Source organism: Lathamus discolor, chromosome 1 (assembly GCF_037157495.1).
Source record: "Lathamus discolor isolate bLatDis1 chromosome 1, bLatDis1.hap1, whole genome shotgun sequence".
NCBI classification, from domain to species: Eukaryota; Metazoa; Chordata; class Aves; order Psittaciformes; family Psittacidae; genus Lathamus; species Lathamus discolor.
Genome location: NC_088884.1, coordinates 53,657,563 through 53,681,041, shown reverse-complemented (window position 1 = coordinate 53,681,041; position 23,479 = coordinate 53,657,563). Strand labels below are relative to the sequence as shown.

The window sequence follows — 23,479 nt, the reverse complement described above, 5'->3', positions numbered from 1 at the left end:
AAGCAAACATTAACAGCATCATATACTTGTATGATCTCCCTGAATGGAAATCATATGTGGTCCCCTAGTAAGTCAGAGATTGAAAAACCAAGAATCCTCTGTGAACAATTAAATGACCACTTGCAAAGTAGAAGCTACAGGTTTCTGCCTAGCAGTTCTTTCTGCAAGCCTAAAATCTCTCATTGAGCAACTGCATGTCTTTTAAGAGAAACAAAACCTTGATCCAAGGATTCAGGCAATTGAGCTGAATGAACAACAGATTCATTCATTGCTGATAGGATTGTAGTTCCGAAAACAAGGTTTGGCAGTGAGGGAAACAGACAAAATAGTCTACCAATACCCTCGGTGTTTGATTTACTTAATAGTTTACAAAAGCCTAAGCAATGAAGAGCTCTGCTTCCTTCAACTGCAGCACATGCTTTCTGTGCCTGAGGAATTTAGGCTTTTAGGGAAGTTTCAGTTCCGAGGCACACTTCTGTACCTACAGATAAGATTCCTTAAAAGTGGAAGGAGAACAAAATGGAAGCAGGAGATATGGGAGCACGTTAATAATCATAGAATTATAGAACAGTTAGGGTTGGAAAGGACCTTAAGATCATCTAGTTCCAACCCCCTGCCATGGGCAGGGACACAAATAATACTGTACGTTTGCCTTTCATCCTGCAACAGACAGTGTAGCACTGGCCATTACACAGCATGTACTACACACATATTCAATCATATGCATTCATATTGCTGTCCAGATGCTGTGGCTTTGGGGTGCATAAAATCCACAGTGAAGAACATTGTAAGGAATCTGAACTACAGTGGTAAAAGAGGTAAATATGGTATAAAAAATTCTGCAGACCTTCCCCATGAAAAGGGGGAACAGAGTCAGCCTTGGCACTGGCATTCCTGGAAAGTATTCAATGACTCGTACCCATCAACACACAATGGCATAGCATTCTGAGCAGGCTACAAACACATGAAGACTTGATTTCAGGCTAATCATAAGAAACAGCATCTTAAACAAACATACTTTATTAAAAAAAGAACCCATATGTTGAATAGGGGGAAAAAGTAATTTCTACCTACCTGCTCCATGTTACTCTGATAAAGGAAAGGGAGGAGAAGGCTCACAAGCATTGAATTCTGACTCTTTTCTTGTATAAATTTGCTGATCCTGTACAATGAGACAAGGCAATTTACTATCTTACATCAATCCAATCACCAGTCTAGAGCAAAGAACTCCTGAGCCAGCGCTAGTGCCGTATCACAGGGCTTTGTCAGCCCATCCAGGCAAATAGAGCGTTCACACCAAAATCAGCCAAAGTATTTAGTTCCAGATGCCTATGGAACAAAAGGCATTTCTGTACCTCTTCCTACCCCCGAGGCATTGATTCTGAGTACCAGCAACAGAAACAGCTAGAATCAATTTCTGAAAACTTTTTGCCCCAGTCCGCAGCAACTTGCAAGGTCAATGACAGATCCAGGTACTTTCAATTGTTCTAAATTTAAATAGTTTGAGACATAATGTGTTTTGATTTGGAACCTACTATGAAAAGCCTGTCTCTTCCTCCCACCTTCCAACATTTTAATTGTTTTGAGCTCTAAAAAGTCACTTACTTAGAAAGTATACTCAGCTCTTTGCTGACTTGAGCTCTATACTTCTTCTTTTTCACCTTCTCCATATTCAACATTGTTTTGCTGAAGTACTGAAGTATGGCAGGAACATGAGGCATAACCAAGCGGCAACCTAGGGTGAGGGTCTCTGTAAGAGATACAACAGTTAGCAACACCCAACTCTGTGCTGCAAGCAACAGAAGGGAGATCCAGCCCTAAAGAAACAAAGGGAGAAACATAAAGGAGGTTTCTTTCTTTCATCAGTGAAAGAAAGAAAATCAGTGGCAGCTACGAATGTGCAGGGCAGCAGGATGCTGGGAATACGCACCAGCACTTGCTGAGACAAAGCCTAACACGTCTGAGCTGGAACCAAAGAAAGCATACACAGACAATAAAAGCTCTCCTTGCAGATTTCAGTAATAGCCCCAGTAAATTTGGGCTTATCAAAAGGTACCAAGGATATTCCTCAAAGGTAGTTACCATTTCCTAAAACGGCTGGAACATTTTTTAGGTGTAGCTTTCTCTATTCTACCACTGACCTCTTGGACAAATAAAGCTGCCATAACAAGGGCACAGCAATCAAGTGATCTTCCCACTACCTTTGAGTGTTACAGGTGAAAGATGGCTCCACAGCATCAAACACACCACATCACCCTTCCTGTCTACTACCACTCAAAGATAAAAGGAATCAATGACAGGTCTTTCTTGTCAGGAAGCACAGACTGAACATCAAAGTGATACATGACCATGCACATATAGGGAGGGGGGCCATTGTATAAAACTTGATGTTAGGCTCAGAGTTAAGTCAGCAATGGAGTTCCTGAAGTTATCGCATCAGTCAAAGCTTTACAGACAAAACAGGTCAACACCATAAACATTTTTATCCTTCAAAAAGAACTGCTCCATGCTCAGGACCCTGATGCTCAAATGTGGATTTCACCAGTCACTAGAGAAGCAGTACTTTACAGTTTTTGAGAGTGCCAAGACAAATTTGTACATTGCCAATTCCATCCCCACTGGGAGGTCTCCTTCCCTGGTATTCCCAGCCACTGAAAAGACCACCTCATCATAATCTAACACCTCCATCCAAAGCACCCAACGTGCCCCTCAAAACTATTTCGCAGGCGTACCTTCTGTCATGTCTCCAGTGACTGTGACAGCACAGTCAGTTACGCTCAAACTGGAAACCTGCTCCGTGGGTTCAAAATCTGGGCTGTTGAGAAGACTGTCAGCTATGTCCATCACAAGATTGGATGTGGCCTCAGACAGATTCTTGGCTGACAGCACAGCAAACACATTTGTCAGTATATCACACTCTGGGTGATCTGGCTGCTGCTTGGCCAGCAAGGGGAAATACCTGAGAGAAAGATTATAAAAAAGAGGTTGGGTAAATAGAATGAATGGAGGCTCAGAAGTCAAGTCCCTTTTCCTCCTTCAAGATAGCATCATCTAAGCATAACCCTTTCTCCACAGATGTTTTGACCAAGTATCCTGTTAGTCTGCTCCTAATCTAATGATCCAATACCACTTATTTACAGAAGTTTGTATATAAGTTCATGCCTGCAAATGATCTGTCTTAAACCAGATACTGGATACTTGAGGCAAAGGAAAAGTAGTGAGTCTGTGGAAGAGGCAAAAATCACTCAAGCCAGCTGAGTTAGAATTTCTGCCTCCATATAAAAAAATCCCTCTTCTACAACCTGCAGTCTCAGTCACAGATCCCACGCTGAACCTGCCGATATTCTTTCATAATAAAGAAAAAAATAAGGATTCAAAAAACATTAAGGAAATTATGTGTTATGAAACTGACTTCCCACCTCCCAGGACTAAGAAGTCATAGATCAAAATGCAGACATATTCTAAGAAGGCAGCCCTTCTCCCCTGTCAGCATGGTTTGGGCTACATGTGTGTTTAGTTGCTAACATATGGGAAAAACAGCCTACTAAAAAGCGAGTAATTGCATAAATTAGAAAGCTTCCCAACTGCATTTGGACTGCCTTCAAAAGCATAACAGTCTAATAGAAAAAGATAATATGAGTTTTGACACAATTTTTCATAATCTGTTAGCATGCCTTTTTTCCTTGAATTTTGTGTACACAGAAGTACTTATACTTCTTTGCAAGGAGAACACTTACCTGGGATTCTTACTCCAGGTATGAATGAGTTTGAGCAGAAAAGTTGGAGAATACTGACTCTCTGAAGCCAATCTGCAGACCTAAAGGAGATAAAAATCAGATACCAATGCAACATGAGGTTACTTAAATCCCTCACCTCTAACAAAGACCTCACTGTAACCTACAGTTTACCTTTTTTTAGAAAGTAATTTCATCATAATTTTTTCCAGCTTCCTCAATATTTGTGGAATCATTCTTAGATTATCTTACTCCTATATATACACTATTCCAGCTACCACTTTTGTCCTCCCTTCGAAACTGGCTCCCCATGGAGCCTCATATTTGCTGCAAAGACCTAGCAACTTCTCCCAGACCTACGAGATCTCAACTGCAACACCCAAGACTCACTTATCCCATCATTCCTATGCCCTGGCCGCAGCACATGCCATTGCAGCATGTGCTCTATGCCTCCACCATCTCGCTTCTATAAGAGCACCCCCTCTGTCCAGGGAGAGGCTCAAGCACTCCACCACATCCCAGGAATGGGATCTCCTAACAGGGTTCTGTTCCCTAAACAACCACACCTAAGAGCTGCCTAGCCTAAGCCCTACACAGTAGCGGCTGCTCTTTCACATGACTGGATACAGGTAAAAGAAACCTAGTGGCAGGTCTTTGCCACTCTGCAACCCAAGAGACTGCATGCAAGTCACACAGCTGGTTTTCTACCCTGATCACAGCTGGAGTGTGAGTAGGGCACTGTTAGCGAGCATACAGGCAGAGGAAGCTCCAGTGCATTCAAGGGCAATAGCCAGGATGGTGCATGCACGGTTTGGACTAGCTCCATCTGGGCTCAGGACCTGAGCATAACAGAAAAGATGGCAGGTCTGACCATCATAGCCAACCAAGGTCTTAGAAAGCTTCTTCTCCTGCCCCAAGAGGCTGGTAATGTTATCATTCTGCATAAAACAGAGCTTTTCTGAATAATGTACAATGAGGAGTAAACTGTTAATCCAAACCTGCAGCAATGCTGCTGTGCAAGATAATATCAAGACTGTGCAGCAAACTCCTGGGATATGAAAAGCAGAAAACTCCAGTTCCAAGTACAACAGGCTTAAAACAATCTGCGCTCTCCATGAGTTTCTATACATCTCAGTTCCGTAGTTTTAAAAAAGGAAAGCACACAAGCCAAACAATTCTTCTCCCAAAATCGTATCTTCATAGATTTCCCTAGAGGAGACTCCCTCTAGATGGAGCTTCTGTATCACACTACCCTCCAAGCTCCAAAACCAGCTATGTCTTCCTGACATCTGTAAGGACAACAGGAATTCTAACTATCTAGTAACAATTTTACATCTTGTTCAGATTTACTCAGTGTTTCCAAACACAATACTCCACAAAAGCACTAACTGCATTGCTGACTTAAAGCCTGTACTGCTCTGGGACTGCAGTAAATGTTCACTGCTTTGCTCATGTGGCACCCTGGCCTTGAAAAGAACTGTCATGGTTTAACCCCAACCAGCAACTAAGTACCATACAGCCACTTGCTCACTCCCAGCTGGTGGGATGGGGAGGAGAATTGGAAAAGGGTAAAACCCATGGGTTGAGGTAAGAACAGTTTTAATAACTGAGATAAAGTAAAATACAATACTATTACTACTGGTAATGTAATGAAAAAGGAGATAACAGAAAGAAGAATTAAATCTAAAGAAAAACAAGTGATGCACAATACAATTGCTCATCACTTGCTGATGGATGCCCATCCCATCAGAAGCACTACTGGCCCCTCCTGCCCAGCTCCCCCCAGTTGCTATACTGGGCATGATGTGCTGTGGTATGGAATATCCTTTTGCCTAGTTTGTTTGGGTCAGCTGTCCTGGCTATGCTCCCTCCCACCTTCTTATGCCCCTCCTCACTGGCAGAGCATAACAGACTGAAAAGTCCTAGACTTAAGAGTAAGCACAATTTTGCAACACCGGCATGTTATCAACATTATTCTCATACTAAATCCAAACCACAACACTGTACCAGCTACTAGGAAGAAAATTAACTATCCTATCTGAAACCAGGACAAGACTAAATGGACAAACCAGGAGCACCAAACTCAGCTCAGTGAAATACAGAGCTATATGCATGCCTGAAGCTCTTTTGTCTACTATTTGCCCACACACACATACTACACATCACATATTGTTACTCATAGAGCAGAGAAGCAGGGTAGATGTAAACAAACACAATGTCTACAGAAGCAGATCTGAGGTTTCACAGAGCATAGCAGTTACTCCTGGTGCTCTTTGACAGGCTTTTCTGCTGCAAAGAAGTAGGACATTTAGATACCCCCAAAACCTCAGCAGAACAGCTCTGCTGGAGTCAACCCATCTTACTCAGCTACCCTGTGGGTGAAGAGGACTCTTTTTAGAGCAGACAACCCAGCACCTAGTACAGGCATTCCCTGATAACCTCAGAGCCCAGTCCACTGAGACAGCCAGCACAATTCCATTTTAAACACTGTGTTTTCTCTTCCTCTCACACTAGTGCATTTTCCCAGCTCAGAGGTGATCTAAATTTCTCTGATGACAGCCACAATTCTGTGCTTTGTCTCTGTGCTCACAGGGGACTCCCAGCAGGCAGGCAAAAGAGCACACAGCCCACTGACAGACCCCGATGGGTCCCTCCTTTGCTGCAGCAGCATTTGCTTCTACCAGTCCTCTACCACAGGCCAAATAACTGGCACACAGAAAAGTAGCAAAGTGCACCCAGAAGTGACAAGTATTATTTTGCTTCCCTGAAGCATCCAGGCAAGAAGTCTGCTTCTGTGGTTAAGAACAAAGAAATGACATCCATTTTATTCAGATGAATTAATTTGTACTTTAGCCTGTGACTTGATTATTCCAGGACTAACCAGACACGAGCCAAGAAACTGGCCTTGCACATACACATCAGAACGCCAGAATCTATCTGAGGCTGTATCTAACCTTATGACAGACATAGCTGACATGATGAACTCCAGTACATGCTACATACAAGTTGTCTGGAAGAATAAGGAATACTTACCTGAGGCCATACGACTGCATGGAAAACTGCATTGATCTCTTCCACACTAAAGCTGTAAGTCTCCCGATCAGAAAAAAACTCCACCACAAGCTTGAGACCAAGACGTCTCAAATTCTTCAGTGGATTAATCAACCTAGGTTGGACCTGTAAAAAAACGAAACAAACCAACCAACCGAACAGTAAGACCTTCGCAGAACAACTATTAACTACTTGCTCTGAAATTAAATACAGCAATTCACTGACCACAGATAAAACTTTTGCTGGAACTATCACAATCTTCTGTCTCCTACTGTAACTTGCTCACAGTAGTAATCTACTCTCATGGACCTAAATATTAGTAAGAGTTGCCTGTTCCTGCATGGAGTCAGTTACACATGACTCCTTCAGCCCATCAAAATCCATGATGACAAGTCTGAAGTAGCATCTGCCCTCTCTGGACAAAATGCAGAAAGCTACACCACACTTACATTTCCAGCCCTGACAAATAATTCCGTTCTACACAGGAAAGGACCCAGATCAGCTCTTGAAAGCAAAACGGTACTTTGGACACTGAGATCTACTGGAAAGAAAAGAAATCAACAGACAAAGAGAAGGGGAAGGAATAAGGAAGGCAAGAACATGAATCACCTTCTCCAACACTATGGGGAGGAGTATAGCATTTGGTTACAGGAGGATGCTTCCTGTACCCAGTCAGTAGTTACATTCCATAGACTTTCTTGGGGAAAACATTTCAGTAAGGAAATCTGCCACACAGCTAATTATGAGGTTATTCACGCATTGCTGCCTTCTCCCTCTTCTCCCTGAGAAGAGTATTGACTTGAGTAACCTAAACGGTTTCCTTACTGTGCAATGCAGCTCAGCACAAATACATGAGGCAGCTCCACAGTGTCGAGGTACTGAACTTCTGTCTCAGAAGCAAGAGAGCCGTGTCAGAGCAAATAAAGGTCACAGTCCAAGACTGAAGTTATGTCTTGGGTGTCTTGGGTTCCTCAGGGTTACCAGTACACATCAAGATTCACCACACAGAATAAACACTTGTACCTCTTATTTTAAGAAGCAGCTTTGTGTCAAAGCCTCACTAAAAGACATCATAATTTTTTTATTTGATATATGCTCTGGACTTCTGAAGACACTACCTTTTACCATGCAGTACACTCTTATAATCCCTTTGAACCCCAGGTAAAAAGAGGAGATAGTGGAAAAGAAACCAAATGCGCTCTTGCCTAGGACCTCCCAAGCTGTGCTGAATGTGTACTAACAGCATGCAATCAGCTTCCAGGCAGCAAATGAGCTGCCTGAAGGGACAAAGAAAGCACAAACCAGGCTGCTATTCCTAATGGTGACCCCTAAGCGAAATAATTTTAGGTCCCCCACTGTTCAATCACCATTAACAGTAGTCCTCTGAGATCGTCTTTGAGAGGACAAACAAACTCGATACTGAACACAACCAGTAGGAAATCGTAAATTAATAACTTGTCTTTAAATGGCTGAAGTTGATGTTTAACTCTCCAGGCAGTATCAGCCTGCAATAAATTACTCTCAAAATCCATGAATGTCTTCTAATCATTAGCCAAGATAAACAGATTTTTCACACTCTTCCTGAGCTTTTAGTATCTCATGGGCTAATGAAGTGTTAAATTAAGTCCAGACAAATGACGGACTGTCACTCTGCATGTTACATGTTGACAGGATTACTGGAGTAACCCTGGCAAAATGTGACTAACCCATCAATGAATGAAGCAGCTTTTAAAACTCCTTTCTCAGTCTAAAACATGTAGCCACATGCAATCCAATGCTTAAGTCAGACTGTGGAATGCTGCTGTCCTAAAATTTGCTCATGCCCTTCATAAGTGAAGACAGTTATGTATGTGCAGCCTGCAGGCAGCTATGGGACCTTGGATGCCATCTGACTGCAAGGGCTTGCTTTGTCTGATGGACCATTTTCAAGGCAAATTCTAACCTCGGATGCTCACAGATGAGTCTTGGCAAGAACACACGAGCATGGTGACAAAACATTCATTACCTAACACCACCTGCTCAGTCTATCATCACATAATTCCTTTCAACACACCACTTGCTCAAGTCTATCATCTCATAATTCAACACCACAGTGATGATGATGACTGTGCAGTTTGCTTGTTTCACACCTAAAGTATGATCAGACTCTGCACCAGACCTGACTCGAGCTTTCCTTTTCCTATTTGGACTGAAGCCTGCCAAAGCTCTAGTTTCAGAAAGACAGAAAAGCCTGGCTCAATGTCATAGTTTCCCAACAGCTGCAACAGACCCCCTGAGCTAGCTGGGCTAGAGCCAAGGGACCTCTGGACTGCTCTCCTGTGCAGCAGGAGCCAACATGCCCCACCTTTAGGTGCAGCCAATCTTTAACAGAATGTTTTTCTCACCTGACCCTTCTGCATGTACAGCCATTGCACTGCAAGGGAAAAAACATTCACAGTGCTCTACAGATCCCTGGCTGAGACCCAGAGTGTGACACTGGATCAGAATGACTACTCCTGATACAGAGCTGGACACACTTCTGAAGTGCTGAAAGCATGGCTGGTAGCCATATTCTCCCTGCGTACCACAAGAGACAACCACTGCAGATAATCACTGTGATCATCCTTGAGTCTAGCACTGCCACAAAACATCTCAAAACCAAGTTTTGATCTAAAGTCCCCAGGTAAGGAACTTTAAATCCTCTCCTTCCCCTGTTTAAATGCTTTATCCTTGCAGCCAAGAAACTACCCCTTTGAGAACAATTTCAACTTCCTGCCATAAGATCTTGTCACATCCTTACAACAAATCATTTAGCTGTCCCTCATGCCCATCTCTCCACAGAGCAGGCAGGTAGCAATACGTAGAGATCACTTCCAACTCTCTCTTCAGTAACTCAAAAATGCAGTCCAAAGCAGCTTTCTAAATACATTCACTCCACCTGCACTGCCTGAGCCCTGTTGCACGTTCAGATAAATATCAGGAGCCCCTCTTTTGACAGACATCTAACTGGCAAAGCTTCACTCCATGCTGGCATTAAACTTATCTTTACCTGAGCCAGTAAAGGTGTGTGTACATGTGCAAGCTAAGCAGAGGAGAGAAAATAATTTAATTTACACTTTTTTTTTTTCATCATTTGCGTACTTTGTACCTTTTCTCTTTGCTGAAGGATGCAGGATACCACAGCTGTCATGCACAGCAGAATCTGTAGAATTTCAGGCAGATACTGATGGATCAAATGTCCCATGTTTTTCAACACAACTTCGAGACCATTGAAGAGGCTATGTTGACGCCCAAGAGGCAGGACTTTAGCTAAATCCAGCTCCGACATACTTCGAAGCACTGCAGTCTGGCAAGGCCCTGTGATAAGCAAAGGGACAGCAACTTATCTAGAGAAGTACCATGAAGATACCTACTACCGAAAATAATTTTCAATGAAAAATAGCATAATCCAGCCCTAAATTACAGATCCTCACATTCTGTTTTTTAAATAAGCACAACTTTGGGTCTCCATCTCTCTGTGACACTCAGACTCACACTGCTACAGTATCAGAACACTTTACAACCTCTGTTTATAGCCACCATATGCAGGCTAACCTATGATGCCAGTGATTGCTCATTCCTCACCTGCTACAACTTACTTGTACAGCTGTAGCAAGTCGTTAAGTTTTCTGACCTTGGACGCGTAGAACAGAGCAATCCTGTTTTGTAAGGAAAAACTCAGGGAAATCCCCATCCATATTAAAAGTTTACTTTCATCTTTTCGTCCTTCCAAGGCACTGTTAGAGACAAACTGAAGCACATAACAGTATATATGCTCCTACATCTCTACAGGCCAGAAAGCACCATATCCCAGGTTCTACTGCCCAAACCTACCATCACTGAATTGCTTCACAGCTTCAAAGAGTAGATCCAAGAACATCCGTATCTCTTCTGGCAGTGAGCCAGCAAGAAATCGCAGAACAATTGACATGCGAGTGCCCGCCGAAGACTTGCCCTGTGTCTTGCTTCCTGTTTTGTTTCTCATTCTGCCATAGAGAATTCTTCAAGAGCCAAAAAGAGGTTGCATTAGCTTTCAGCAAGCCATCTGTTTCCTAGCCTCTTGTTCTGCAGGAGAAACTCTATTTAAAAATATTCTTTAGTGAACACAAGCTGAGTGGAGGTCCTCCCTTCAGGGTCTCCACTGAGTTAATACACATTGCCCATCTCAGTGAAAGATCTGCTTCTACTACTGCAGCGGAAGCTTTGCTGGAGACTACAGGTACAAAACAAGTTATCTGCACAAGAACTTGCATCACTTATCTTTAAAATAAGAGGCAATACTCAGTCAACTGAAATATTCTCACAGTTCTCTGTAAGCCTTAACAGAAATAGTACTTAACAAAAAGCTGGTTTTAAAGAAAACGCCATCTGCATAATGCACTACATAAATGTGTTAATGAAGAAGCCCTACTGCACATCACAAACTAAGTTGTCAAACTATACCATTAACCATAGGTTTATCTCAACTGTTTAAAATGAGAAGCAGTAGCATTACATCTCTGCTTATGGTACTTTGACATGAAACTTAAATCCTCACTCCACGACGCACCTCATAAGCACAGGGATGAGATCTGGTCGATGCTCCATTTTTACAACAGCAGTCTCCTCAGAAATACTGAAATGGACTATTTCTTCCTTAAAACTCTTGTCCTCAAGCAGCCTTTGCAAATTCTCTCTGAAAGTAAAAAACATTATTTGAAGGCAGATAGGGTTATAAAAATAAACAGAAATACATACACATCTATATCTAATTGCCTACTTATCTAATCTATGCTGTATATAAAATACTAAAGTACTATGTTCCCACTCTTTAATAAAAAAAAATAATATTTAAAAGGCAGCAAGTTCAAACCACTTCTTTAGGAAATTACCTTCTGGACACATTCTGAAGAGATTATTCAATCACAAACTACAGTTTTATGCTGCCACTTTCTTTGCATGGTTATGTATCACCAGTACAAAGACATCTTTGAAAATAATGCAACTACTAAGCACACACTATTCTGGGACAGAATGAAAGTGTTGCCATTTTCCTGTAAACAAAAAAGAGACACTGACCAACCTCAAGACCTTATTTCCTGTTACAGATAGGAAATATACAGATGGCTAAAATTAAAATTTATTCATTTATTTTCAACAAATACAATTCTCTCTTTGAGGGAACTGACCCCGAGCAGGCTTCTGGTATGACAGGAAGCTCATTCACCAATGCTAAAATAATATAAAGCTTTTACCTGTACGGCAGTAGATGAGGATGCTTGTACGTCATTATACAATCAAGAGCTATTCTCTGTACATTCTGGTCTTGATGGGACAGTAACTGCAAATGACAAAAGAAAGAAAATAAGTCCCTATCTAGAAGAGAGAAGTGCTTACTGAAAACAGTGAAACAACCCAGAGCTCAAACAGGTTTTGGACTAACTTAAAATGGAAACGGAATGTGTGTGTTGCCAGTATAAAGCCAAGAAGCAAATACACAACTGTCACCCAAAAAAAGTGCACACGGTTGCTGGTAGTTCTTACATACGCACACACACCATGTACATAGGATAGTTGTAACATTCATTTTTTCACAAGAAGGTCGAAGGAGGTGATCCTGCCCCTCTGCTCTGCTCTCGTGAGACCTCACTTGGAGCATTGTGTACAGTTCTGGTGTCCTCAACATAAAAAGGACATGGAACTGCTGGAACAAGTCCAGAGAAGGGCCACGAGGATGATCAGGGGCTGGAGCACCTCCCGTATGAAGACAGGCTGAGAAAGCTGGGGCTGTTCAGCCTGGAGAAGAGAAGGCTGCGTGGGGACCTCATAGCAGCCTTCCAGTATCTGAAGGGGGGCTGTAAGGATGATGGAAAGGGACCCTTCTTTACGGACTGCAGTGATAGGACAAGGGGTAACGAGTTAAAACTTAAACAGGGGAAGTTTAGAATGGATATAAGGAAGAAATTCTTTACTGTAAGGGTGGTGAGGCACTGGAATGGGTTGCCCAGGGAGGTTGTGAGTGCTCCATCCCTGGCAGTGTTCAGGGCCAGGCTGGGCAGAGCCTTGGGTGACATGGTTTAGTGTGAGGTGTCCCTGCCCATGGCAGGGGGGTTGGAACTAGATGATCCTAAGGTCCTTTCCAACTCTAACTATTCTATGATTCTATGAATTGTTGTTTGGACTGTCAGCCTGAATTTTCAACTTCCAAACCAGTTACCAGTTGTGTTACCTGGGAAGACTGGATTAAAAACCATACTACTCAAACCACCCAAAGACATCCATATTTCTTTCCTGTGACAAACACAAAATACTCTTAGGATTTGATACGGAAAGTCTCATTGAGATTTGCCCGCTCTTAAAGATTACTCCTCATAACCTAGACACTAAGACATGCAAATCATCTCCCCAGGTAGCACCCCTATCAGTTCTTCAATCTGCCACCAAACAGCACAGGCCAAAATCAAAGGTCACTTCACCATGATGCCCCTATGCCAGATGGACACACCAGACATGAAAATACATATGTTAAGACACAAATGGCAAACAGTAAATGATGAAGTAATCTCTCTTACATCAGGCTGTTCTTCACACACTATTTTGTACACATCTGTTCAGTATTTTACTAAGAATATAGGCAAGCATCACCTGGGTATATAATGCATTCAACTTCTGTTCCAGATATAATGCACGAGGATTTGAGAATTTAGAGAAAACTTGTAAGTGGGCTATTAGTTGCCTGTAAAAGAAAACATTTTGTTTAAAATGACCAGAAGACATAATCCTGCATCATTATAAGCAATTTGGGAAGTTTCATTAAAATTAACAAGAAAGAAGAAAAACCCAACGACCCAAAGCCAGCACAACACAAGAGGATCCCTAGTCTACATGCCTCCATTTCAGACACACAGCAAGAGGTATCCTCTTCCCTCTCCTAAGCGCCTCCTTCCAGACATAATTTAATGGCATAGAGAGGGCCATTTCCTCAGCAGCACTAGATGGGCTCAGCTTCTGATGTCAAAGGAATACAATCAATCAGAATGCAGCTTGCTTCTCTCTGCCAGACCAGCCTGGAACACCAACAGGTGAATTTACCTCTTTATTTATTTGCTCGTCCTTAACTGGCGGTCATTTTGCTCCTATCAATATGAAAGGCTGCATTTAGCAAAAGACTGTGCTGAACTTACACCAGGCAAGCGCAGACGGCAGTCAGCTCTTCTAGAAGTGGCTGTGTCACCCCACATCTGCTCCACCTCCACTATGTGGGAGCAGAGAGAGACGACCTAGATAAGGAAGGTGTGAGATCTCTACCAGATGCGCTGTGGGGCTATTAGAGACTTTCTGCATACAGTTGCACCCTCTGGCAGTTTACACTGAACTCTCCTGACACTTCGGCTGGGCCACTCTGGTCCATGACAGGGCTCAGCCAAAGGACAAGTAGAACACCTTCTGAAAATTCCACCCTGAGCCTGGGGCAGGCGTGGGTCCTCCTGCTGCCTCAGCCAGCCCTTGCGGCCAAGGGCTCTCCTACTGCAGCACAAGTCTGACTGTATGAACTGTGCAGAGCAAAGATGAAGGGAGGTCACTCCAGAACTCAATAATACACCTCCAGTAAATCTTTCATGCCTTTGTTACTGCTACCAGCACTAACATTTCCACTTAAGTACATGGACATTTTGAGATGAAGGCTGAAAAAAGAAACAAACCAAAACATAGATCTTGGACTGTCACTGTGTTTGAATTGCTGCTCATTTGCTCAGTTACAAGCCAGAATCTGAGAATAAAATGAAACACCTATAAAATACCTGGGATTAAATGACAATTCAGATCATATATCAAATGTGTTCCAACATGTAAGGTGACATTTTAAAGTTCTCTGTCATTACAAGGCCCATCCTTTCCAGAAAAAGTGGCAAAATACAAACCCTTCTGGTGTATTTGTAATGGACATTTGACAGAGGTCATCGGGGTAAAAAGATTAGACAAAGAGACTTCATGCAAAGAGTCACTTTCTCCATGTATTCAGCACTGCAATGACATTATAACAGCATGTAGCTTCAGTCTAAAAAAACACCACCTAAAAAACGTCTTTGTCCTTAAGGACAAAAAATCCTAACCAGGACCAAGACTGATAACAGGCAGGCAATAGCAGAATCCCAGTATGAACAGTCTTATTTTTCAGTGTTTGGCAATACCTATGGTTTTAAAAGACCAACAGATACACACAGAGAAGCCAAGGGAATGCAGATACAATAGCCTCCAAAAACTTCAAAATACCACATAATTTCAGCTTAAAGTAACATAAACCACAGACTGTCAGCAGGTAATGAGATAATGATAAAGCCTAGGCAGGGTCTTTGGATATCTAATACTGTGCAGGCAGAGTTTCTGACTTTAAGGTGCTTATAGTCCACTGAAAACTAACGAAGTGAAAGCCAAAGAAGGAAAAGGAATATATAAAAACATAGCTTTTATCTCAATACGAGTTGCTGAATCTGCCTTTCTGTGAAAGCACTAGCAAGAGAAAACTAAAAATACTTACTTAGCAGCAGCTCTTCTTGTTTTCCTTTTTGGTAGTCCCACAGTAATTGGCTCCCCTTCTTCCTTTTCTTCTTCCTCCTCCTCCTCCATAGCAACATCATTCACCTCTTCACCAGGTATTTCTTTTGCTGCTACTGTATCACTAGTTCTCTTTCTGAGATCCTGAGATGGAGCCACCAATGAATCTGCTGGGTAGTACTCATTTCTGTGTTTAAAAAAACAAAAAGGAAGGGATTACAAAGCACAGCATTTTTCAGGGTTTTAGGGCAAGAACAACCAAACCCTATTCTCATTATTAATGGCACTGTGTCTTGGGATATTATATGGCTAAAAATTCCCAAAGAAGTATATTTCAGCAAGTGTATGCTTTTATGCCTAGAAGTTGCAGGATATAAGGCAGTGGGCCAAATACAGTAAAGGAGACTGGAGGTATTTGGTGTAGAGAAGAGAGACATGAATCACTGAAATATTAGAGGTTTGTAATGTTATGTGGAGTGCATGGGGACTGTGTTTGCTCAGGTGGGCAGATGAACAATGATTATGGCAGTGTGATACTAAGTGAGGAAACTAACTTACTACAGCATGGTTCAATTTTTCCAGGAAAGGAAGCAAAACATAGATTTTCTAATTACAGGAAATGAATATCAGAAACCTTCCCTTGCTATGAGATCAGACCTACTCTGTGTGCATCATACTATCTGTACTATCTGATATCTGATATGTGCATACATGCAAGCTCTCCCTTCCCAGGGCAGGAAACTGAATTGGCCTCTAACAAACCCAGTATTTTCCCCACTGAAATCACTTCCTAATGGAGTAATGAGGCTGTGACAGAGGCAAGTCAATAAATAAGACACTGAGCAGCAGAAACTGCCAGTTCATTTCAGCCTGCTTCTTCTGTGATGTTTCTAACAGAACATACATTCCAATCAAAAGGTTATCTTAACTGGAAACAGACATCTCACCAGCCATGCACTCAGGAAATAAAAGTCTATAATGGGATAGCCATAGTTTTAAAGCTCAGCAACAACTGAAAGCAATGTCCTCTCAACTGAAAAATAAATCTTACCTACCTAACAAATCTCAAAAGAAGTGGGGAAAGTTCCCTTGACCTAGGCTCCACTCTGTCTGGAAACTTATCCAGTGCTTTCCATAATAGAAAACGGAAGTTTGTGTGGTCCAGCCGCTCACTGCAATCTGTTCTAGTCCACAGCTGCTCCATGAAGACAGCCCCCACTCCTCCTTCTGGCATCTTCTCACTTTCTGTTTCAGCAATGCTTCCCTCCTGTTCATCTAGTTCATTCTGCAGCTCCATTTCTATAGAACAGATGAAGAAAAGCTCTTCAGGTTACTTCATAATTGCCAGTAGCAAGAGATCAGCCCCTCATTACAAAAGTAATACTTTTGGTGACATGTAACTGTTTAGACACCTGTATTTAACACTGACCTGAAAGATCTGCACTGCTTAGAAAGTACTCTAGGGTGCCTTACAGCCTCAGTTAACCTCAGTTTTCTTGAATAACAGAGAAGTCCACAAATGGCTGTGTGCTCATGGCTCTATCATGAAATCACAGATGCCATGCACCCATATGTAAACCTCAAGAGTACATCCAAGAAAGACACTGTTTGCAGGACTTCCACACAATCTGTGGAGCAGAAAGATGGTCAGCCCAATTATGCAGGTTTTGTCATTGCTTCTGATCAGTCTGGGCAGTCACCTTACGCAGGGATAAAACTGCTGCATGGCTTCCAACAACCTGCAACTCCCTCCTGAAATGCAGGAACCTTTTTTGTCTCCTTGGTGTTTAGGACAGAAGGAGACAGAGTTTTCTCCCAGATCTCTCTTTTCCTGCCCTAGACATGATGCTGGTAGTCAAGAACCTGAATTCCCCCATCACACATAAATTTGGGGCACATAAAAAAGAGTCATGTCACTCACAGTTAGCTGTGTTACTGTTAGAATAATGATTAGGAGATGTGACTTACCAGCATAGGTAGCAGCCCTCTCCAAATGTTCACAGAAAACCTTCCAGAATTGTTTATTCTCCATTTCCTTTGCATGAGAACTAATGAAGTGTAAGACAGCATGAAATTAAAAGGAAAATAAAAAAAGCCATGCATCACTAGTACAATCTAGTACACCAGTACAAGTATGCTTTGATCACTGCCTTAATGTGGGTGTCTGAAGAGAGGACATCTGCACAATATAGATGTAGCACTTCCTTGCCTTTACTCATGTATCCCATATGGCAATTGTTATTAAAATAATCTGGTTGTATCTTATGACTTCAAATGAGCTTAAATTGAGTAAAAATGTTCTCAAGATTTCTACTGACTTCTGTAAAGTAACATCATTTAGAACTAAAGGAAGAATCAGTATGGGCATATCCTTCAAAGAGCTAGTTCAACATTTTTTAATTAATTCTCTAGTTTGAAGAAGAAAATCCGATCCTCGTTAATCATACAACAGAGGGAAAAAAGAAGATAAAGTTATGCTGAAAGCAGACACTGAGGTCGACATTTAGCTCAGCTGTCACCATGGTAAGTCTTCCCTGCACGTTAGTAGGGTTTAGAGGTTTTCCAGTAAGGGCAGAAAAGTCAGAGAGAGTTAACTGAGAGGGACTTCTTGTTCCTTTAAGCATTTGTGAAACACTAATCAAATCCTGCTACCTTTGAAAACTCTGGTGCTATTTGACTATATTCATTGTGAATTCCCTTTAATACTAAGAAAAATCAGAAACTATCAGTATACACAGACTGTGATTTGAGATCAACTATTTTCCAGAACATTTCACATGAAGGTTATCCTGGACAAATCTCTTCAAAGCGGACATTTTTAGCTAAGCTTCTGTTCACAAAACAATGGAAAGAATGTTCTGTAAGACAACCACAGACTGCAGCATCCAACTGCATATACTCACGTTATGAGTTCAATTACAGGATCCCACAGAGGGCTGAAGTTAATATAAAGCATTCCTAGTAAATATCGAAGAGGCACCTAGAATGACACACAATACCATCTCATTGAGATGTAAAAAAACATATATTGAAGACCAATCAATCTTCTCTAACCTTTTTTTCTCTCAAAGAAGAGATGTTGATCAAAGAAGTTCTCAGAAGTGCTACAAGTTATGAAGCAAGTAACACACTGCATCGCTCATTGTCTCATAGCTGTATAAGGAAACCTAGAGCTTTTACTGTAAGCTGCACTGAGATCCTGCCACTATACCTACACACTGTGAATGTGCAAAAACCAGTTCAGCCCAACAGATGATATGGCTTGCCTGCCTCCCTCTCAAACTTCAGGGCTGCCATAGCAGCATTAGGGACCTCAGAAAGATGAAAGTTTGCCCTGAGGAGTCTTCACTGAATCAGGACTAGGAGCATGGCCTCCAGACAGGCTCCTTGCTCACCTACATGCAGTAGGATGATCTACAGCCCTTGTTCACAGGAACTTACAAGTCAATGTAAAAAAATTATACAGGTACAGCAACAGCCAGAAAAATAACAGTAATAAAAAAAATCCTCCCACCAAATCCACGATCATTTAACTAGTAAAACTGTGACCCTTCCAACATCCAGAAAGTGAAGTCCCCTTTAGCTCAGCGGCAGAGGAGATCCAACAGTCACAGGTGCACAAGGTTTTCATTCTGCAGCAAGATCCAGAAGCTAGGATCTGCAACGGCCGATGGGAGTTCACGTCAAAACCCGATTAATCTGATTGTGAGCCATTTATCAAGATACTACTGTTGTTCTACTAAATATCCAAGAAAACACAACAGTCCTAAACACAACGGCAGCTGTGATCTCTACTAAGTATTCTAAAACATAATTTGAGAGCTCATTGATTTTTTAATGAATGCTCATTAAAAGCTCTGCAATCCATGTGATGGAGCAGAGAATGCTCTCTTGGAATAAAGGAATGAGACAACTGCTTTTTTACTTTAACTACTTACCTCCTGCAAAGATCCACTTGGTATTGCAGGCAGCACTATATCACATCTTAATTTCCTCAAATAGAGAAGCTTCTCTCTGTAATCGTTCACTGTTGCTGGCACAAGTTCTGCTTGTAGTAATATGGCAAATACTGTCTGGAGTTTGACTGCGCTGTCACCCTGAACACACAAGTGACATGCATTTTATTAAGAGTATCCTTTTCTCATTGAAAGGTATTTCAACAGAATTGTAGGGAGTCCCAGCCATTTTTGGACCAAAGAACAAAGTCGAGAGACTTGCTCTGGTTCCACCACTTAGGCATCAAAACTCACACATCAGAAAATATCAGAAGGCAAGGAGACAAACAGATAAAACTGGAATGTGAAAGCACAAAAGCAGAGGACAACCTCTACCAAACACATTGTTTATTTCTGCAAAGTGGAAAACAGTTAACACACAACATCAAACAGAGATAGCTTTGAAATGCTGCATGAAAAGTTTTAGCCCTACCTCAATCTGTGTAGAAGGTGGATTCTCAAAATGGTTTAGAATTCGAACAGTCAATAGCCGGACCTATCCAAAGTGGAAACATATGTCAGAAGCATGCAGGAGAATGCAGGCTACATATGCAGATACATACACATCTACACAGAGGTTAATGTTTCGCACAGAAGGCTGATTTCACTAGGTTCCTCCCAGATCTGAGAAACAGATGAGGTACAGTAGTCCAGCAGGCAATTCAAAATGAATACATTAGGCTGCTGCTCTGATTCACCCCAAGGGAAGAGACAAGCCTTGCAGGTCTAAAAGTTAACCTCTGTTAACTCATGCCCCACAGCAACCTCTTAGAAATGGATGCAGTCCTAAACAGATACCACGGAAGTAAAGTTTTACACAATCTCATGTTTCTCCTTTCAGTCTTCATCACTTAACTCAGTTTACTTATATTGTTAAAATACAAATTATCTTGCATGTGCTCAAAAAAGCAGATTACCTTAGAAACACCAGTGGAAATATTAGGATGCAACTTCTCAAACAAGTCCATCAGGTTCCCTTGGGAAAGAGGAACCTGGCAACCACAGAATGCCAACCTTGTGTAATAGAGATCAGCCAACAGCAGTGCAGAGGGGTCTGAAGGGAAAGTGCTAGAACAACAGAGTGTTTTATTAGCATACAGAGAGCACTGCAACAATATAAATATTTGAAAATAAGGCAGTAGCGATGGTAACAATATTAAGGGAAAATTTCACATGACTTCAGACTCTGCTGGCACCAGCAGGCCAGTGAAGTCAGACTTCACCAGCATGCTGGCTTGCTGCCTCAAAGCCCAATAACCCATGACAGCCCAAGAGGCATAAGATTCCTCCTTTGTATTAATCAGGCTTGTCAAGCTCAGGATAGCAGGCTGGACCTGCCTTCCCCCAGGTACCCAGGCAGTGATCAATTTCAACTGAAAGAAAATAATCCAGGCCTAGGTGAGACACGAGGAGTCCTGCCTGCCCACAAGGAAACCTCCTTCTGCTACTTCCATCCCTTGCTTTAGGCAGGTTTCAGCCCAAGCCCAAAGCTGTCAGAAAAACACTAAACTGAAGCTCCCTGCTAAGACTTCCTGTCTGATCTGGGCAAGCTGTTTCATCTCCATCATGCCCCAGACATGGGCACCATGATTTCCTAACTGAACAGGATGTTTGGAAGCTCAAGCCACTGAAGACTTGGAGATGATCCAGCACAACAAGAATAGCAGACAAGTTCAGCAGGATTTGCTGGAGACTGATCTTCCTCGATCCCTCCAGCCTCTCAGTTATGTGTGCTAATTATAAGCAGAACAGAGTTTCAACAAATAAAATGAAGCATACAAAACCTCCCCACTGTGCAACAGGCACATACGTGGGTATGTAGAGACAGGGTGGAATCCCAACACTACCACAGACTGCAGCAGTTGAGGCTTCTGACACAACTCAGAAAGCACTTTCCCGTCTCTTTTATCATTATAATGTAACACACAGTCACTAAGCTTGGCGATCCTAGGTGAAACTAGACCAAACGTACCTGGCACACTACCCTGACGCTGTCTAAGAAAACTTCAGTTTGCAGAGAAAATATTACTGAACAGGCACTACATCTACCTGGTTCTTCAAACAAACAGTGCCTACAGCATTGGTATCTTACATAACCACAACACTGAAGTAACGCGTCGGCGAAAACAGAATGGGCAACACACAAAGAGGCATTTAACAAGCCCCTACATAAAGGCAAAGTCAACTCACTGTGGCTTAGAAAATCATGAAAAGATCACAGGCAGAGTTTACTTACGTCACCAAGCTCTTGACACGCTCCACAGGTAACAAATGGAGTATTTCAGAAGACTCTGCCAAACTAAGGAGAGTACTTACAGCTTGGCAGGCCACGAACAGGCTTCCTGGAGCAGGGAGAGAACAAGAACAGCCTGTATATTTACACAGCTCTCAATGACTTGTGTTTGTATGGTGCTTGCCCATCCTGAAATGGCTGGAGTCACAGAAATAGCATAATATATGGATCCCAGAAATGGCATGTGTATTTCCTAACCATTATCATAACCCATAAAGGAAATGTTCCTCTGACTATCAAAGTTAAGTGCCTACTTATTTTTGCAAGCCAGCACAGAAATCTGTGAGCAGCTCCCAGTTTGCGTCTGTTTCCATCACATCTGCATATACAGAGAACAGAGATCTGGAGCTGAACACTGTTGCAGGAGTCTCAGATAGCTCTATGCTACAAATGATACTCAGAAATGAAGAAAATGCTGCCCAAATTGATATGAATGCAACAAAAGAGAAGCGATGCTACCACACAGGTGCCTATAAACTCTGGCACTTCAGCAATGCACTATACAGTATGAGATCTACAAAGCCGTTCCAGATACTTAAGGACTGAATATTTGTTAGTGCATGGAAGGAGGGTTTGCTGAACTTTGTTAGGGCGATCATGTCTCCTTCCTAAACCTCTCAGCCTCCTTTAGGGATCGAGGGTTTTCCAGAAGCACAGGAGAGTTAAAGCCCTTCTAGGTAAGAAAGGGGAAGGGCAACTCCTTTCCCCTGACACTTTTAAGTTGGCACGTAGGTTGTTAAAAAATTAATAATTAAAAAAATCCCCTTTATCGCTTCCCCAGCAGAACACTGTTCCTAAATCAGGCAAACTGAATAAAGTTTTTAAATTATATGATTTTCTTACATACTGCCAACTGCCATGGGCAAGAAGGGGAAGTGAGCATTCATTTCCTCTTTATTCCTTTGAAAATGTCCCTCTATTCCAAGTTGCTCCATTTGCCAGGTATGTGCTGAATCCTGCTCACCATTAATGTCCACAAGGAGCTCCCCAAAGAGAGGAGAACAGCAAGTAATGGCAGAATGAAGCTTCTTAGTGTAAGGGCACAGGCTCCCAAAGTGCAATATTCATACCATCTGGTAGTAGTATGTCTATGCTGGACAAAGACGGTACCTCCTACCTCATTCCAGAAACACTTATATGATCAATAGGGTAACCACTTCCATACAGGCAGTTACCCCATAACAGCTGCCAGGGTTAACTTGCTGCTGCTCTGTCCCAGTTTGCCAGCCATCTTCCCTGCACTCCACGACAACCGCAGAAAAACACCCAGTTCTAGGGGTTGCATTTTGCCTCAGAGGCCAGACAAGCCAAATAAGGAGCACAGGGCTCGGGTGTGCCTTGCATGTGCTGTGAGAGGCGACTGGAGTGCTAATAGAATGTGAAGGAATTGCAGAGATCATGGAGCTGGAAAGAATGCCAGAGGATGAAGAAAGTGTCCAGGAACCCTAGCTCGGGAGGAAGGTGAGGAAAATCAAGCAAAGAAGTGTAAGATGGGACAACAGGATGCGGAAGTGTAGGACTGAGGCTGCATTTGTTTTCTCTTATAGGCAAAGGAAGAAACAACAACATGCCTCTTGCACGCACACAGAGCTGCTGCAGAGCTGACATGAGACCCAAGAAAAGAAAGTTTGGGCATTCCTTTTTTAGAGTAAGTATATTGCCACTAAATAATCATATGACAGCATGCAAACCCTGCAAACAGACCAGAAGAAAGGGCTAAATTCAGCAGGACCATGCTTGACAAAGACTATAGAAGGAAAAGCAACAGAGCCAGTTGGCAGATACATTTAGGAATGTTAATAGAGGCATTATTAAGGGAAAAGACCAGACTCTGAAAAAGCCCTTTCAAACTA

The 23,479-nt window shown here is 42.2% G+C and overlaps 1 protein-coding gene across 3 annotated transcripts in view; it reads right to left on the bottom strand.

Moving 5' to 3' along the window:
- Positions 1-23,479, bottom strand: part of UTP20 (UTP20 small subunit processome component) — a 63,405-nt gene that overhangs the window by 27,413 nt on the left and 12,513 nt on the right. For all 3 annotated transcript variants that reach the window (XM_065671479.1, XM_065671466.1, XM_065671471.1), the window contains exons 15-32: positions 21,570-21,675; positions 20,251-20,401; positions 19,767-19,829; positions 19,277-19,435; positions 18,242-18,318; positions 17,307-17,386; positions 16,394-16,637; positions 15,322-15,525; positions 13,428-13,518; positions 12,038-12,123; positions 11,353-11,478; positions 10,638-10,804; positions 9,913-10,121; positions 6,768-6,911; positions 3,738-3,817; positions 2,733-2,959; positions 1,606-1,750; positions 1,075-1,162 (exon numbers count right to left, since the gene is read on the bottom strand). In XM_065671479.1, coding sequence (XP_065527551.1) covers positions 1,075-1,162; positions 1,606-1,750; positions 2,733-2,959; positions 3,738-3,817; positions 6,768-6,911; positions 9,913-10,121; positions 10,638-10,804; positions 11,353-11,478; positions 12,038-12,123; positions 13,428-13,518; positions 15,322-15,525; positions 16,394-16,637; positions 17,307-17,386; positions 18,242-18,318; positions 19,277-19,435; positions 19,767-19,829; positions 20,251-20,401; positions 21,570-21,675 — 2,447 coding nt within the window. The remainder of the gene's footprint in view (positions 1-1,074; positions 1,163-1,605; positions 1,751-2,732; positions 2,960-3,737; positions 3,818-6,767; positions 6,912-9,912; positions 10,122-10,637; positions 10,805-11,352; positions 11,479-12,037; positions 12,124-13,427; positions 13,519-15,321; positions 15,526-16,393; positions 16,638-17,306; positions 17,387-18,241; positions 18,319-19,276; positions 19,436-19,766; positions 19,830-20,250; positions 20,402-21,569; positions 21,676-23,479) is intronic.